Source organism: Neoarius graeffei, chromosome 1, assembly GCF_027579695.1.
Source record: "Neoarius graeffei isolate fNeoGra1 chromosome 1, fNeoGra1.pri, whole genome shotgun sequence".
NCBI lineage: Eukaryota > Metazoa > Chordata > Actinopteri > Siluriformes > Ariidae > Neoarius > Neoarius graeffei.
Genome location: NC_083569.1, coordinates 98,326,218 through 98,344,885, shown reverse-complemented (window position 1 = coordinate 98,344,885; position 18,668 = coordinate 98,326,218). Strand labels below are relative to the sequence as shown.

At 44.1% G+C, this 18,668-nt stretch overlaps 1 protein-coding gene across 13 annotated transcripts in view; it reads left to right on the top strand.

Moving 5' to 3' along the window:
- Window positions 1-18,668, top strand: part of LOC132875318 (adhesion G protein-coupled receptor L2-like) — a 407,634-nt gene that overhangs the window by 215,657 nt on the left and 173,309 nt on the right. For all 13 annotated transcript variants that reach the window (XR_009651878.1, XR_009651883.1, XM_060912544.1 and 10 more), the window contains 3 exons: window positions 2,852-2,974; window positions 11,117-11,325; window positions 11,429-11,602. Coding sequence is in view for 11 of the 13 variants with exons in the window: in XM_060912544.1 (XP_060768527.1) it covers window positions 2,852-2,974; window positions 11,117-11,325; window positions 11,429-11,602 (506 nt within the window). In the remaining 2 variants the exon portion in view is untranslated. The remainder of the gene's footprint in view (window positions 1-2,851; window positions 2,975-11,116; window positions 11,326-11,428; window positions 11,603-18,668) is intronic.

Below are 18,668 nucleotides of genomic sequence, written 5' to 3'. Positions count from 1 at the left end.
TTCAAAGTTACCTTTAAGCTGCAAAAATGAAAAGATTTTTACAAAATATGTATATTGGATAGTTGGTATGCATAGTGAGGAGTAACACTTCCAGTTATTATACCCCCATTCCGGGGGGGCGTTACTGGATTTTTGCCTCTGTCCTTCCATCCGTCCGTCCGTGTCTCCGTCTGTTTGAAACACCCTTTTTCTCAGCAACCACAAATCATAGCTACTTGGTACTTGGTATCGAGCTTCAGCTTGGGGTTCTATACCATGTACCATTTTCAGGTCTGTAGCACATTTCATTTTTTCATTTTATTCCATTTATTTGATTCGGACATTGCACATTAATCAATACATCAGTAAAAAACATCAATATAAATATGCCGGAGTTAGCATAGTTGCTAAATTTCATCCGTTGTCCTAAGACAGTATCATAAAACAAACAATACAACATCACAAAACATGCAGACATTATACTCATACATCACAAACACAAAATACATATAAAAGTACAGAAAGTAAAACCAAGTTCACAATATACACCTGGAAATTAAGATCATTAATGGGAGCAGGTCTGGCTTATTTTCAGCCACTGTTTAAGGGTCATTTTGAAGGTGTTGATGTTGTCACACAGCCTGATATGAGCTGGCAGTGTATTCCAGGACTGCGTTCCTCTAATGGACACCACCATTTGGCTGAATTTAGTTCTACGCCATTTCACTTCACAGTCCCTTTTTGTCAGTGCTCCTGTTCCTGTTTACTGACTGAGTGTATTTACGAAACATATAGCATGGATTTACAAAATTTTCATAACACTTTTCTGAGCGGGCGGCACGGTGGTGTAGTGGTTAGCGCTGTCGCCTCACAGCAAGAAAGTCCTGGGTTCGAGCCCCGGGGCCGGCGAGGGCCTTTCTGTGTGGAGTTTGCATGTTCTCCCCGTGTCCGCGTGGGTTTCCTCCGGGTGCTCCGGTTTCCCCCACAGTCCAAAGACATACAGGTTAGGTTAACTGGTGACTCTAAATTGACCGTAGGTGTGAATATGAGTGTGAATGGTTGTCTGTGTCTATGTGTCAGCCCTGTGATGACCTGGCGACTTGTCCAGGGTGTACCCCGCCTTTCGCCCGTAGTCAGCTGGGATAGGCTCCAGCTTGCCTGCGACCCTGTACAAGGATAAAGCGGCAAGAGATAATGAGATGAGATGAGACTTTTCTGAGCAACTACAAATCACAACTGCTTGATATTTGGTATCAAGCTTCAGCTTGGGGTTCTATACCGTGTATACCGTTTTCAGGTCTGCTGCACATCGACTTCCTGTTTACCGACTGAATGTATTTACGAAACATATAGCGTGGATTTACAAAATTTTCGTAACACTTTTCTGAGCAACTACAAATCACAACTGCTTGATATTTGGTATCGAGCTTCAGCTTGGGGTTCTATACCATGTATACCGTTTTCAGGTCTGTCACACATCGACTTCCTGTTTACCGACTGAATGTATTTACGAAACATAGAGTGTGGATTTTGATGCTATTTCAAGAAGCAAAATGCTATTTCAAAATGACGGTTTACCAGGATACTATTTGAAATCCCTGGGGAGAGACACGGCTCTTTACTTACTTATTTCAGGGTTAAATATTTGTTGAAGTCAACATTCATAATAAGTGTCCTATTCCTCTGATTGCTTGCATTCTGATATAAGCGAGAGCGGGGGGATACGTAAGCGAGCAGTAGCTCACAGCTGATCTTGTTGAGAACTGAAGTGTCAGTGAATGTGATACTGGTGTTACTTTTATTACCAGCAGTTCTACATCAAAGGACACTCGGTAGCGTCCATACCTCCACCAAGCCACATACAGTATTATCAACATCAAAATCAAATCACTTGAACCTTGGATAATACTCAAGCTGTCCACCAAGTTTCATCCAAATCAGTTCACTGCTTGTTGAGTTACGTTGGGAACAGGCAAAAAAATTCCTGGATCCGTATACAGATCCGGATTTTCACTGGAATCTAATCAATTGTTCCTTGGCCCATGGGTCACCTTTCCTCCAAATTTCATCCAAATTGGTTCACTACTTTTTGAGTTACATTGGGAACAAGCTAACAAACCAACAGAGGCAAAAACATAACGTCCTCCAACACACTTGGCAAAGATAATAATAAAATAAAGAAATATTTTGCTATGTCTCATTTCTGGTTATCTTTGGCCAAGTCATATATAGAAATATAGATATACACACAGTACTGTGCAAAAGTCTTTGGCCCCCTTTTTTTTTTTCATTCAAACTTTGTTATGGATTTCTATTTTATGACTTCTACATTATCGAGTCGGTACAAAAACATTTTAGAGGCCAAACGTCTTTTCATTTTCCAGCGCAAAATTAAATGTTACCGGAAAAAAAAATGTTTGTATCTGAGCAGCATATTACATAAGAGAGCACTTTTCAGATTAAAAAAGAAAACGATGAAGGCTGCTGGGTTTTTGGTGCAAAATGAAGAAGCGAGTGTGACAGTCAAAGTGTCCAGAAGAACTGTGTCTGGTTCTGGAAGACGCTCAGTAAAACCTACAGCTCATTTCCACATAAAACTGCACTCATTGTACCTGAGACTACTATTTTTTAAGCAAAGGGAATTTCGTCTCACACCAAATATTGACTTTGTTTCATTTATTATGGCTTTATAGTATTTTTTTAATGTTGAAACATTTCATTTCATTATTCCGAAGCTATTTTTGCTCTACAGCATTTCTTTACATGCGCCTAAGACTTTTACACAGTACTGTATTTCTCCAATATTTATATGGATATAAAATTTTTCCTGTCATGCTGATGGCTGTCTGTCCTGTTTTTCTCTTTCCCACAGTGTTGGACGTGTACGTGTTGAGCACAGACGGCCATGTTCAGGATTTCAAGTTTCCGCAGACAAGCAAAGGAGGTGCCACCATCCAGCTCCCCGCCAACACAGTCAAATTAAACAGCAAGAACGGTGAGTGAAATCGAATTGAGCCATGGCTCAGTTTCAGACGCTTAAAGCTCCAGAGAATCCAAGACTGTGATTGCTTTCTAATTAGGTTAATGCTGGTCTTGTAGGACTCACCATGCAGCACAGAGTCGAAACAAATAATGAATTTCCATGTTTTTCCCAAAAAATCTTTAAGCTTAATCTTGGATAAAGGTTGTGTAAGCTTCGTCTTGATCAATCACAAGACTGGTGTGACTCACACCACCTACAGATATTTCACCAAAATTATGTGTTCATTCTGACAAAAACATTCTGTTATTGCATTTTCTGTGCAAAATGATGAGCGAATTAACAAGCGAAAGCTAATCGGAGACAAACAAACAGAGATAATTGTGATTTGGTTTGTTTGTACTGGACATGTCAGGGTGAACATTGTTGAGTCTCGTTGTTTAGGCTGTTTGGTGCGTCCACAATCATGAAGACTGTTTAGAGATAAGTTCCTCAAACAGAGCATGTCAATCAAAAGTGTTTCTTAGTATCCTAGGCCACACCCACCTGGACTGTCTTCCAGGGACGGATCCAGACCAATGCATCGGTCTGAAATATGTGCAACACTTGGCATCGGTCACAGGGCGTTGGTTTACTTTACCACTAGTTGGCTACATGGGCTATCGCCACGCTCAACCGACAAACCAATGGTTCATGATCCAACCACCTGTGGTAAGAGGTGATGCTTACCTGACCTAATAACCTGTATTCTCATGATGCTTTGTGTAGCGTGGCCTGAGACAAAGAATCTAGGCCAAACCAATAAAATGCTCCAGAAAGAAGTCGAAATTCACCACAAATAACGGGCCGAGCCATAGTCATAGCAGGCCAGGCCTGGGCTGTTTCGAAAGGCCTCAGGGAGAGGGATGTGCCTGTAAAGTTTGGCGGGGCTGGGACTTTCGGTGGCCAAGTTATGAATTTTTAAATCCCTGCATGTGTGCGGCTGGAGCCAGGGCTCATATTAAAGTTTTCGTTGAGCCGCACTCCCGCGGGGGATTCGGGAGCGAATAGCGGGTCGAGCCGCGGTCATAGTGGGCCAAGCCTGGGCTGTTTCCAAAGGTCTCAGGGAGAGGGATGTACCTGTAAAGTTTGATGGAGCTAGGACATTCGATGGCTGAGTTATGAATTTTTAAATCCCTTCGTGTGCGTGCGGCTGGAGCCAGGGCTCATATTAAAGTTTTCGGTGAGCCGCACTCCCGCGGGGGATTCGGGAGCGAATAGCGGGTCGAGCCGCGGTCATAGTGGGCCAAGCCTGGGCTGTTTCGAAAGGTCTCAGGGAGAGGGATGTACCTGTAAAGTTTGATGGAGCTAGGACGTTCGGTGGCTGAGTTATGCATTTTTAAATCCCTGCGTGTGCGTGCGGCTGGAGCCAGGGCTCATATTAAAGTTTTCGGTGAGCCGCACTCCTGCGGGGGATTCAGGAGCGAATAGCGGGTCGAACCGCGGTCATAGTGGGCCAAGCCTGGGCTGTTTCGAAAGGTCTCAGGGAGAGGGATGTACCTGTAAGGTTTGACAGAGTTAAGACTTTCGGTGGCTGAGTTATGCATTTTTAAATCCCTTCGTGTGCGTGTGGCTGGAGCCAGGGCTCATATTAAAGTTTTCGGTGAGCCACACTCCCGCAGGGGGTTCGGGAGTGAATAGCGGGCCAAGCCACGGTCGTAGCAGGCTGTGGCTGCCCTCTTCGGAAAGGGCTCAATGTGCTCTACGCCCCTGTGAAAATCCATAGCAACGTGGTAAAATGAGTGAAACTATTTATGCAAATGTGCATCTGTCAGATTCTTGGGCTGGATCTGTCCCTGTGTCTTCAAATCCGTCTAATCAGCAAGTTCGGCTGGATCTTGAGGCATGCATTCAGAGTTCTCCAGAAAATCCGAAGTAGCCGGCTAAAGAAAAAGTAGTAGGCGGCTCTGGAATTTGCAACAGCGAAGCTACTGGGGGCATGCCCTCCCAGAAAATTTTTAAATTTACATGCTGTGAAAAATACTTGCAAAATATGTATGAAATTTCCCTCCAGATGTGTCTGGGCTTGGCTTTCTCAGTTACCCTCTGTAGTACGCTGTCTGGATTGGTAACATAACTACATATGCTACGGTGTGGTCACATGGTCCGGCTCAGCCAGTCAGAGCACGAGAATCGATCAACAAATATGGCATCGCTTCCGGTCATGTTAGACCCGAATAGAAGACAATTTCATGGCGGAATAATTGGATTTGCAGCAAATTATGGGCAGTGGAGGCGATTGAAATTGCTTGAACATTGAAAGGCAAGTTTTTTAATTTTTTTCTGGGGTCGAGTAGCTGGCACAGACCAACTGTGTAGGTGGAGAAAACCGCCTACAGAGGTTGTAGACATCTCTATACATTATTATATAGGTGGCATTCTGGGAAATCCCAACGGATGTTACTGTGACTGAATTCTGGCAAACGTTTAAAAAAGACGAAATCATAAAGTTTGAAAAAACATAAATATATTAATTACACTGAAACAATGTGAAAATGTTTTCATTTGCTTTTTTTTTTTAAATCTCGCCTTGGAATCGCCCTTCAACGATCATGTGATCATGTGTAAGGATTTACTCACACACCGATCACGTCGTCGGACAGCTACCTGACAAAGCGGAGATGTGAAACTGTCAGTCATTTCATCATGTGAATGGCTTTACGAGGACATCGGACAAATTTTCTTTTCAACTTCGCTCAAAATTTCACATCCCACCCATATAAACGCTAATCTTACACAATACTTTCTGAGATGTCCAAAAATTGCGACAACCGGCGTAACATGAGCCACAGATCTTTGGATTCATGTTGTCACACAAAATAGAGATTATGTCTTGGTCTTTGTTTGTTTGTTTTGGGAACAGTGTCCTCAAGAAGCAAAGCTTTGAAGCGTTGAGTGAAATTTCATCCCCGTATAAACCATGACAAACGGGTTCGGTTGTCCAAATGACGTCAGCGTGTGAGTGCTAGGCTGCTAAATCAACTCGACGAAAGTAAAACCAGTGCACGCATCCCTTCCTCAAGACTGTAATTTAAGACTGTAATCCTCCTGTGTGTGTGTGTAATGAAGAATTAAACTGGATTATGATCCTACCAGTGCAAAGACCTCACAGCAGTTGGGGATCGTGTGTATCGTCACTGAGATGTGCTGCTGTGTGATGGTATACTGATATCACAGTAGAACATGATGAGGAAGTCGAAAATAGTTCTAGCATCAGCATCATTTCCAGTCACATCTCATGAAATATGAGTGTAATATACAGTCAGCGGCTGCTTTAATAGGAACTTGTTCTTGATTCTAAGACTCCTGTTCTTGGCTGTAGGACTGGAACCCAATGTGTTCTTCTGCTGTTGCATGCTGAGATGCTTTTCTGCTCACCACGGTTGTAAAGAGTTGCTATATCCTTCCTGGCAAAAAAGCTCGAACCAATCTATCCATTTTCCTCTGACCTCTCTCATACATGTCAACCTTTGGTCAATCAAACCTGTATAACCAACCTCCAAAATCCGTATTTCCCTTATAAAATCCGTATAAGATGCAAATTAAAATAATTTACCTAAAATTTGAATGATAATTAACAATGATATATCCCAGTTACTTTTTATTCAATATTAATAACAATAAACCTTCAGAATGAATACAAAGCTCCAATGTTTGACAAAAACACAAAGTGTTATCAGCGTAGTTACGAAGGAAATACTTCGTTGTTTGGAGACAGGTTTCACTGAGCGGCTATTATGCGCGAGACTTCATATTAGCCACAAAGTCAGGAAAATCTGTTCGTAAAATTACGTTATAATGACCAAATACAATGAAAAGTATTTTTCCAGTCTCACCTGTGAAAGGTAATCCCATGTGATCTCGTTTGGGCGGTAAACCTGTTGGTACAGTTAAATGCAGCACATGAATGAGGCATCTTTATTCTCGGCTACTGTCTAGACGCTATACCAGAGACGGTTGAAGAATCTCCACTTTGCCACATCCAATATGGCGGCGAGGATGACGTATGATTCTACGCAGAAGGCGGCGTCTATGTTTATATGTCTATGACTTCACGGTTGGCGGGATTCTCGCAATGCGGTGTGCGCATGATCAAAAGTGGAACGAAGTCTCGCTACCACAAGATAACGCGCGATTTCATAAGACTCTTTACTGGCTGTCTGTGGTGTACAGTACGTTTGTAAATGTTATGCGCTCGTGGGAATTGATTATAGCTCTAAATAAATATTGAATTTTTTTTAAAGAATCCGTATAACTTTATTTATACGCCCGTATACTACGTTTATTAAATCAAATCCGTATAAAATATGGACATTCCGTATAGGTTGACATGTATGCTCTCTTATCAACAAGGCGTTTGTTTCCACCCACAGAACTGTTGCTCATTCACTCGCTCGATGTTTTTTGTTTCTCGCACCATTCTGTGTAAACTCGAGAGACTGTTGTGTGTGAAAACCCCAGGAGATCAGCAGTTTCTGAAATACTCAAACCAACTCAAACCATCTGGCTCAAACCAACACCCATGCCGCAGTGAAAGAAAGTCACACTTTGAGATCACAATTTTTCCCGTTTTGATGTTTGAAACGAGTGAACATGAACTTGAAGCTCTTGATTTGTATCTGCATGAGTTTCTGGATCAAGAGACTGGCTGATTAAAGAACTGCATCAAACAGCAGGTGGATGTACGGGTGTTCCTAATAAAGTGGCCGGTGAGTTTAGTTCAGCTGAAATTCATATCACAGGTCCGATATCAAATTCAAAGGATTTTAATGGTGGATGCGGCACTTAATCTGAGACTAATTAGCAGTTATTCCACGATATCGAGTCGTACATGAGCCGATAGCTGGTGAGGCGCGTAGCACGACGAGATTGAGTGGAATAACTGTTTTTTATTTTTTTCGTGGTGCGGTTTCCATCAAATTCTGCGCTCTAATTGGCTGGTGAGTGGGTACGGTACGGACCCCTGGCGACTCGTTTGTTCACAACAACAACAAACATAGTAGAATTTTTTGTCAACATTTATCGTTTTTTTTAATAAGATTATCAAAAATCTTAAATTTTTGCCAGCATTTCTCAGGAGAATAGCATTAATTTTACAGCATGGATAGCGATAACGACAGTGTTCACAGCGAAAGCGAGTTTTACTACCCTGAGGAAGAAGAAATAAAAGAAAACATTTCAGGAGAAAGCTAAAAACCTCTAACTGTTGCTAACGCCGAGCAAAAACATGGCTGAATCCTGAATGACTCCTATTTGTATAAATAGGGGACTACATAGGCGGTAAAATGTAGTTTTTTTCCTGCCATGGAAGTGCACTTGTATACCGAGGAGGAAGTAATTTGCATTACAGCCGTGAATGAGGATTCAAAATGGCAGCTCGGCTCGGTTTTCCCTTTCGGGCGCTCTCGTTTTCTGTTAGAATTTGGAAAAGAAAAAAATAATTATATTATTTACCAGCTTAAGGTCGGTCCGTATGGTGAAATACCGTGACCTCGGCCCAGAGGGCCTCGCTCAGTACTTTCAAGACTTCGGTCACGGTATTTCATACGGACCTCCCAGCTGGTAAATAACATATACAACCCCGATTCCAAAAAAGTTGGGACGAAGTACAAATTGTAAATAAAAACGGAATGCAATGATGTGGAAGTTTCAAAATTCCATATTTTATTCAGAATAGAACATAGATGACATATCAAATGTTTAAACTGAGAAAATGTATCATTTAAAGAGAAAAATTAGGTGATTTTACATTCCATGACAACAACACATCTCAAAAAAGTTGGGACAAGGCCATGTTTATCACTGTGAGACATCCCCTTTTCTCTTTACAACAGTCTGTAAACGTCTGGGGACCGAGGAGACAAGTTGCTCAAGTTTAGGGATAGGAATGTTAACCCATTCTTGTCTAATGTCGGATTCTAGTTGCTCAACTGTCTTAGGTCTTCTTTGTCGGATCTTCCGTTTTATGATGCGCCAAATGTTTTCTATGGGTGAAAGATCTGGACTGCAGGCTGGCCAGTTCAGTACCCGGACCCTTCTTCTACGCAGCCATGATGCTGTAATTGATGCAGTTTGTGGTTTGGCATTGTCATGTTGGAAAATGCAAGGTCTTCCCTGAAAGAGACGTCGTCTGGATGGGAGCATATGTTGCTCTAGAACCTGGATATACCTTTCAGCATTGATGGTGTCTTTCCAGATGTGTAAGCTGCCCATGCCACATGCACTAATGCAACCCCATACCATCAGAGATGCAGGCTTCTGAACTGAGCGCTGATAACAACTTAGGTCGTCCTTCTCCTCTTTAGTTCGAATGACACGGCATCCCTGATTTCCATAAAGAACTTCACATTTTGATTCGTCTGACCACAGAACAGTTTTCCACTTTGCCACAGTCCATTTTAAATGAGCCTTGACCCAGAGAAGACGTCTGCGCTTCTGGATCATGTTTAGATACGGCTTCTTCTTTGAACTATAGAGTTTTAGCTGGCAACGGCGGATGGCACGGTGAATTGTGTTCACAGATAATGTTCTCTGGAAATATTCCTGAGCCCATTTTGTGATTCCCAATACAGAAGCATGCCTGTATGTGATGCAGTGCCGTCTAAGGGCCCGAAGATCACGGGCACCCAGTATGGTTTTCCGGCCTTGACCCTTACGCACAGAGATTCTTCCAGATTCTCTGAATCTTTTGATGATATTATGCACTGTAGATGATGATATGTTCAAACTCTTTGCAATTTTACACTGTCGAACTCCTTTCTGATATTGCTCCACTATTTGTCGGCGCAGAATTAGGGGGATTGGTGATCCTCTTCCCATCTTTACTTCTGAGAACCGCTGCCACTCCAAGATGCTCTTTTTATACCCAGTCATGTTAATGACCTATTGCCAATTGACCTAATGAGTTGCAATTTGGTCCTCCAGCTGTTCCTTTTTTGTACCTTTAACTTTTCCAGCCTCTTATTGCCCCTGTCCCAACTTTTTTGAGATGTGTTGCTGTCATGAAATTTCAAATGAGCCAATATTTGGCATGAAATTTCAAAATGTCTCACTTTCGACATTTGATATGTTGTCTATGTTCTATTGTGAATACAATATCAGTTTTTGAGATTTGTAAATTATTGCATTCCATTTTTATTTACAATTTGTACTTTGTCCCAACTTTTTTGGAATCGGGGTTGTATATTCTATCCACATTCACTGGATTTTGAGAAATGGAGCATTTTTATTTTTTGCAAATTCGTTAAATAAAAACTTTATCCAAAACATCCGACAAAATCATTTCTGCTGAGAGTGTCAACAAACCGGCGAAATGACAGGAGCAGTTTGTGAAAAAATGCTAATAATAATTATTGAAAAATAAAAAAGATATGTTCTTACCATCAAATACTTTTATTGCATATTTTGTTGCTTTTTTTTGTTTTGTTTTTTTGGGGGGGGGTTGGTTTTCGAGTAGAGTTTTTATTTCATCCTCGGTTGGTTCAGTAACGTGCCGCCATTTAGTTTTTCTCTACTCATATGAGCTGATATCCTAGAAGTAGAGTAGCCAGTCAGAGCATGCGATTGCTCATATCCAGTGAATGTGAATAGAATAATAATCAGTAGTTATCAGTAGGATTTCTCTCCAGAGATGTTTATGGAAGGAGTCTCCAGTATGAGCGCTTCAAAACCGTCGGTATGTTTTCCACCGTGGGAAATTCTTCAGTCTTGCATATTGTGGTTTTCTTGTAACATGACAAGTTGCACTTTTGTTCGCCTTATAAAATGTATAACATAAGTAATAATAGGAACTTGCTTGGACATTGCTGACTTGGACAAAGTAAGGATAAAAACTCTAATCCGTCATTCATTAATTGATGCACTAGAATCACAATCCTTGGCAAATTTTTGTGGTACAAGGGGGACGAAAACACTTCAGGATGTGCTGTTATTGGAATATAATCAGGGTCAGGATGGTATCTGTAACTATGCTTTGTAGTGAGCAGCATCCTGTTGTCCCATACCACCCCGTTGTTGATTATGATTATTTTCTCCCAGATGTCTTTTATTCCGAACATGACCTACATTGGATTTAACTATCATCTTCCTGAGCTGTAATTAACTCTTCCTGGAATGCAGGTGTTGCAAAGCTGGTCTTTGTGCTCTACAAACACCTTGGGCATTTTCTGACCACGGAGAATGCCACCCTCAGGCTGGTGAGTGAAGGAGGAGGCGTGAGGAACCACACACTCACCGTCAACTCCCACATCCTGTCTGCTTCCATCAACAAGGAGTCCAGTCGCATCTTCGTCTCCGAGCCTGTTGTCTTCACACTCGAACACCTTGATGTAAGTAGAAAATGGTGTAGGGAGACTTCAACGTAAGGCACGTCATATGAAGTGTAAATTGCCTATACTCATTATTGATCGTGATCTTCTGGTTGCTTTTCAGACCGAGAACTACTTCAACCCAAACTGCTCGTTCTGGAACTACTCGGAGAGGAGCATGATGGGATACTGGTCCACTCAGGGATGCAAACTCCTAGAGACAAACAAGACCCACACCACTTGCTCGTGTAGTCACCTCACCAACTTCGCCATCCTCATGGCCCACCGAGGACACGTGGTGAGGGAACACTGGCATGGTTTTGCCAACTCAGCTTTTGCACATGCTGTCCATCAGAGAATGGTTAACAACTGAGAACTGCTCTTACTTGTATTCTTTGAAAAAATAGAAAGGTTCCTCGAGTGTTCTTTGGATGGTTAAGGGTTCTGAGCTTTTTAAACTGAACCTTATCTGATGGGAAAACCCTCCACTGTAAATAAATGAAATCTTTAAGGGTTTCCCCCAATGAAACAAATTCTAATTCGAAAGAATTCTAATTCGAAAGAATTCTAATTCGAACCTTTTTAATAATAGAGTAGACCCAGTTTCCAGTGTCCCAGAACCTGCACTGGTGTTGGAACTTGGTCTGAGCCATAGAACTGCCCCACATCTTGGTTAATTTAATGGCCATATGGCCAAGGTTGATCACGTACCTCCTAGTGCCTGAGGGTCTCAAGTGCACCAAATTAGGTTTCTTATGAATTCTTTTTATAGTTAAGGCTTCTTAAAGAGATCCTATCTGAAATCCGGTCTGATAGAAAAGACAGAATCTTGTCTGTTACACATAAAACCTTTCTCCAGAGGGATAACCTTTTCAAAGAAAAGAGTCAAGGACAGGTTCTCAGATGAAAACACTGACAATCCTTTTCCCACTGATCTGGAGCCTGTGCTTGTGATGGAACTCCGTCTAGGCTGGAGAACCACTTCGCTTTTTGGTCAATACTATAGGCAAATGATAACCAAGCAGTGATGTTGCTGGAGACCCAGAACAGTAGAGGCATATTACGGGGAAGCCATGGCCTAATGGTTAGAGAAGCAGCGTTGGGACCAAAAGGTCACCAGTTCAATTCCTTGGACCAGCGGGAATGGCTGAAATACCCTTGAGCAAGGCACCTAATCCCAGGCTGCTCTGGGGATGTTGTACTTCACTCTGGATAAGAGTGTCTGCTAAATAACTGTAATGTAATTCCTACGCTCTTAGGAATAATGGTTCTGCAGAGTTCTTTTGAAAGCATATGTAGCCTTTCATCAAATGGGTTCTACTTGGCAAACCATTTGAAAGGGAACCCACGGCCTAATGATTAGAGAAGCAGCTTTGGGACCAAAAGGTCACCAGTTCAATTCTTTGGACCAGCAGGAATGGCTGAAGTGCACTTAAGAAAGGCACCTAACCCCAGGCTGCTCTGGGGATGTTGTACGTTGCTCTGGATAAGAGCGTCTGCAAAATAACTAATGTAATTCCTATACTCTTAGTTGTAATGGTTCTGCAAAGTTCTTTTGGAAGCATATGTAGCCTTTCATCAAATGGGTTCCACTTGGCAAATCTTTTGAAAGGGAACCCATGGCCTAATGGTTAGAGAAGCAGTATTGGGACCAAAAGGTTGCCAGTTCAATTCCTTGGACCAGCAGGTATGGCAGAAATACCCTTGAGCAAGGCACCTAACCCCCAACTGCTCCCCAGGCTGCTCTGGGTACGTTGTACGTCAATCTGGATAAGAGCGTCTGCTAAATAACTGTAACGTAATTCCTATGCTCTTAGGAATAATGGTTCTGCAAAGTTCTTTTGGAAGCATATGTAGTCTTTCAAATGGGTTCTACTTGGCAAACCTTTTGAAAGGGAAACCATAACATTGCCTCAGATGGACCACAAGAAAAATACCGTTTTTGTAGGGTCAGATCATGACCTCGGTACTGTATTATAAGGTTCAATCTATGTTGAGAGAACTAGAACCTAAAGCCATGAATGCCTGTCTTGAGTATTAATAAAATAACCAGTTAATATGGATGAACGTGTATGCGTTTTTAGACTAAACATGGTTTTCGTGATCTGCACAGCTAACCAAAGCTGTCTTTAGCGAACAACATCATTGTAAACATGCAACATATGGAGAGTGTTTGCATGTCTTCTATCTTCAAACGAACACCAGTTTAATTGATGTAAACATCTTTAGATTAGACGCTGGTTCTGGTACCGGCCTCATGTCTGTGGTAAAACCTTGTGATTGATACAACAGGCCCGGTGATTAAACTGGAGGCAGATGCTAACAGTCTGACTATCGCGAAATGAAAAGAGGGATGGAAGGCATTAAAACCTCATTGCTGTCAAGGGTAAAAGTGCCACATCTGATGCAGGAGTCGGAAACCTGCTGCAGGATTGAACTCGTGTTTATGGCTTGTGGCTAAAATCCAGCTCGGACGCATGTTCCTTTCAGCACATGAGACTCATGCAGAGTGGCAGTTTGTGACGCCGTTGAGCACAGCCCTGAGGCCGCGAAAGTGCACCGGGGACCATATTTCAATGCGGAATAGAATTAGAGCAGGATTACAAGTTTAATAGCATAAGCAGCTAGCATTTAGCCAGTAATAAATGTGGAAACATGGGGTTTGTGGTGAAGATAATTACAGGTCTTGCCCCATGAACTTTACCCCATCCATAGCTTGATGCTAGCAGTAACGTTAACCAGGCAATGATACGTTTAGAGGTATTAGGAATCAAGGATGCCATGCCAAATTTGAGTCACAAATTTAATCAGGAAAATACTGATTGAAGTTTTTTCCTTAGTTGGAATTATTCAAACGGAAAGTTATTAACTCTGAGAAAGTTAACTTCGAGCACATTATTCTGGGCCTTTCTTCAAAGGCTTTGAAAGTTTCATACAGGAATAATTTTCTTTTCCAGCATGATATTCATCTTTCCTTTGTACTAGTCCATTGCGGTATCTCTTTTAACTGACAATATTTATTTGATTAGGTAGCATGGGGTCCTGATTAGCGAAATGATTTATACATGTATGGCACAGTCCTCATTTGCAGTGTTCTAGCAACATGACCTTTTCAGCCTTCAAAGAAAGCCAGGCGAACCTTTGCTGGTCATAGTGGGTAGTTTGATCCTGTCATGGTAAATGACCAGCAGTGATGGCAGATGATTGTAAATGACTGAAAACAGCAGCCCATGCTGTCATGCTAAATTATCATCTTCGTTGAGCCTTAGCAGAGAAAGTGGGTGTTAGTGGAGATCGAGCGGGTTGTTGGTCTTTGGCAGCGATGGTTTGGAAGGTAAGCGTTAGCAAGGCTGCGGGTGGAATGTTGGCATTGACATTAAAGATGATAGTGCGTAATGCAAGTGTTAATGCCGATATAGTGGTATGTAGGTGTTAGCTTGAAGGCACAGGAATGTGAGAGGCATGGGGGAGTGTGAGAGTTTGTAGTGAGACTGCTGTCAGTACAAGTGTTAGCATCAGAGCTGTGAATGTAAGTGTCTGTAAATGTAATTGTTAGCAGTGACAGGGAGCAGTGAAGAAGCAGGATCTGTGAGTCTGAGCAAGAACAGAATGTGTGCTTGTTGACACTGGCTGTTCAGCGAGAAAGAAGGTTAGCATAGTTGCAGGGTGAACGACGGCGTTTACGTCTCTGTTGGGTAGAACCATCACGGATCTTTTTAGAAAGCTCCCCTTTTTTTGGATCACGCTATATAAAATGAGTATGTTTAGCATGGACTCGAACCCAGAACCTTCTTGCTGCGAGGCGACCGTGCTAACCACTTACACCACTGTGCTGCTTGTTGCTTGAAGCCATTCTCGTTGAATTCAGAATTGAATGCAGAACAACAGACTGTTTACAGAATTAAAATATGTTTATCCGTTCTTGAGAGATTACGAGTCAGAGATGGGGAAAAGCGGCTTAATTTTTAGAAAACTGCCGTAATGTTCTTTATTTTTTTCGTGGTCCAAATCCTGCGCTCTGATTGGCTGGCGAGCGGGTCTGTATCCTACGGTACGGACCCCGGTTATGGACCTCTGGCGACTCGCTCGTCCACAACAACAACAAACATAGTAGCATTTTTTGTCAACATTTATCTTTTTTTATAAGATTTATTTATAAGATTATCAAAATTCTTATAAATTTTTGCCAGCATTTCTCAGGAGAATAGCATTAATTTTACAGCATGGATAGCGATAACGACAGTGTTCACAGCGAAAGCGAGTTTTACTAACCTGAGGAAGAAGAAATAAAATAAAACATTTCAGGGGAAAGTTAAAAACCTCTAACTTGCCAACGCCGAGCAAAAACATGGCTGAATCCTGAATGACTCAATTTTGTATAAATAGGGGACTACATAGGCGGCTAAATGTAGTTTTTTTCCTGCCATGGAAGCGCACTTGTATACCGAGGAGGAAGCCACTTGCATTACAGCCGTGAATGAGGATTCAAAATGGCGGCTCGGCTCGGTTTTCCCTTTCGGGTGCTCTCGTTTTCTGTTAGAATTTGGTAAAGAAAAAAATATATTATTTACCAGCTTAAGGTCGGTCCGTATGGTGAAATACCTTGACCTTGGCCCAGAGGGCCTCGCTCAGTACTTTCAAGACCTCGGTCACAGTATTTCACGATACGGACCTCCCAGCTGGTAAATAACATTGTAGTGCGAATAGCGTGTGGGTGGAGCACAGAGGACGGCAGGACAGAGATCAAGGTTTTTCAGATGGCTTTATTGCCGAACTTTTCAGTCTAACAATGTTTACACTAAGCAGGCAGAGACACACACACTGTCGGCTCTGCCGGGGAAGAAGCTCCCTTCCGCTCTCCCTTTCCCTCCTTAAGTAGGGCGGTTTACTGGGGAGAACACACAAAACACAGGTTAATGACACTCAGGTGAAGCGATTCTGCCACTTACCTTCCCCAACTCCGCCCTCCTGTCACAGACCGGCGCTTGACCACGCCCCCGCTGCCACATACCCCCACCGCCCGACTCAGGCCGGGCGCCCGTCTGGCCTGCAGCCGACTCCCCCCCCTTGACGGGAGAGGAAGTCCGCCACGACCATCTGCGCCCCCGGCCTGTGGACCACCTTGAAGTTGAAAGGTTGGAGCGCCGGATACCATTGGGTGATCCGCGCGTTGGCATCCTTCATGCGGTGGAGCCACTGGAGGGGCGCGTGGTCCGAACAGAGGGTGAAAGAGCGCCCCAGCAGGTAGTAACGGAGGGCGAGGACCGCCCACTTGATGGCCAGGCACTCTTTCTCGATAGTGCTGTAGCGCCCCTCATGCACTGACAGCTTCTGGCTGATGTATAACACTGGGCGGTCCTCTCCCCCCACCTGCTGGGACAAAACGGCCCCCAGCCCTCTGTCCGACGCATCCGTCTGTAACAAAAAAGGGAGAGAGAAGTCAGGGGAGTGCAAAAGTGGCCCCCCACACAGTGCAGCCTTTACCTCAGAGAAAGCCCGCTGGCACTGCTCCGTCCACTGGACCGGATCTGGCGCCCCCTTTTTAGTGAGGTCAGTCAGCGGGCTGGTGACGTCCGAATAATTTGGTATAAACCTACGATAATAGCCAGCCAGCCCCAGGAACTGCCTCACCCCCTTTTTGGTCTTGGGTCTCAGGCAGGCCGCAATTGCTGCTGTCTTATTAATTTGGGGACGCACCTGCCCGTTACCCAAGTGGAAGCCCAGATACCGTACTTCCACCCGGCCAATCGCACACTTCTTCGGGTTGGCAGTGAGCCCCGCCCGCCTCAGCGACCTAAGGACGGCCCTCAGGTGTTGCAGGTGCCGCTGCCAGTCATTACTATAAATAATAATGTCGTCTAGGTAAGCGGCCGCGTAGGTGGCGTGGGGCCGGAGGACCCGGTCCATCAGCCGCTGAAACGTAGCGGGCGCCCCAAACAGCCCAAACGGAAGTGTGATGAACTGGTGTAAGCCGAATGGTGTGGAAAAGGCCGTTTTCTCCCGGGATAATGGAGTCAAGGGAATCTGCCAATATCCCTTCGTCAAATCCAGTGTCGAGTAAAAGCGAGCCGTGCCTAGACGATCGAGCAGCTCATCAATACGAGGCATTGGGTACGCGTCAAATTTAGACACCGCGTTGACTTTTCTATAGTCCACACAGAACCGGACCGAGCCGTCGGCCTTAGGAACTAAGACCACCGGGCTGCTCCAGTCACTGTGGGACTCCTCGACGATGCCCATTTCGAGCATGGCCTGAAGTTCTTCCCGAACTACCTTTTTTTTGTGTTCGGGTAATCTATAAGGACGGCTGCGCACTACCACCCCCGGGGGTGTCTCTATGTGGTGTTCTATGAGGTTAGTGCGACCGGGCAGGGGCGAGAATACATCCGAAAACTCGGCCTGCAACTGGGCGACCTCCGTGAGTTGGGTCGGGGAGAGGTGGTCTCCACAGGGGACCGGAGAGGTACGAGATGCCAATGTCCCTTTTTGGACCTCCGGCCCCAGCTCCGCCTTCTCCGGAACTACCGACACCAACGCCACAGGGACCTCCTCTTTCCAGAGTTTTAACAGATTGAGGTGGTAGATCTGTAGCGCCCCCTCCCTGTCTGTTCGCCTAACCTCATAGTCGACGTCCCCGACTCGCCATGTGACCTCAAAGGGTCCTTGCCACTTGGCGATTAATTTGGAGCTCGACGTGGGCAACAGGACGAGTACCTTATCTCCCAGAGTGAACTCTCTAAGGCGCGTGCCCTTGTTGTACAGGCGGGTTTGCCGTTCCTGGGCCTGGTGCAAATTCTCCTGAGTTAGGTGGGTGAGCGTGTGGAGTTTTGCGCGCAGATCCATAATGTACTGAATTTCGTTTTTGCTCTGTGAAGGTCCCTCCTCCCAATTTTCCCGCAGTACATCTAAGATGCCGCGCGGCTTACGCCCATATAATAATTCAAATGAGGAGAACCCCGTGGAGGCTTGGGGGACCTCTCGCACTGCAAACAGCAAGGGTTCGAGCCACTTATCCCAGTTACGTGCGTCCTCACTTACGAATTTTTTGATAATATTCTTGAGGGTGCGATTGAACCATTCAACTAAACCATCCATCTGTGGGTGATACACGCTGGTGCGGATCAGCTTAATACCCAGTAGCCCATACAGTTCGCTCAGTGTTCGTGACATAAACGAGGTGCCCTGGTCAGTCAGAATCTCTTTCGGGATTCCAACCCGGGAGATGACGTGGAAGAGGGCCTCTGCAATACTGCGTGCTGAGATATTGCGAAGAGGCACCGCTTCCGGGTATCACGTTGCATAGTCCACCAGAACCAATATAAAGCGGTACCCACGTGTTGACCGGTCTAATGGCCCGACGAGAT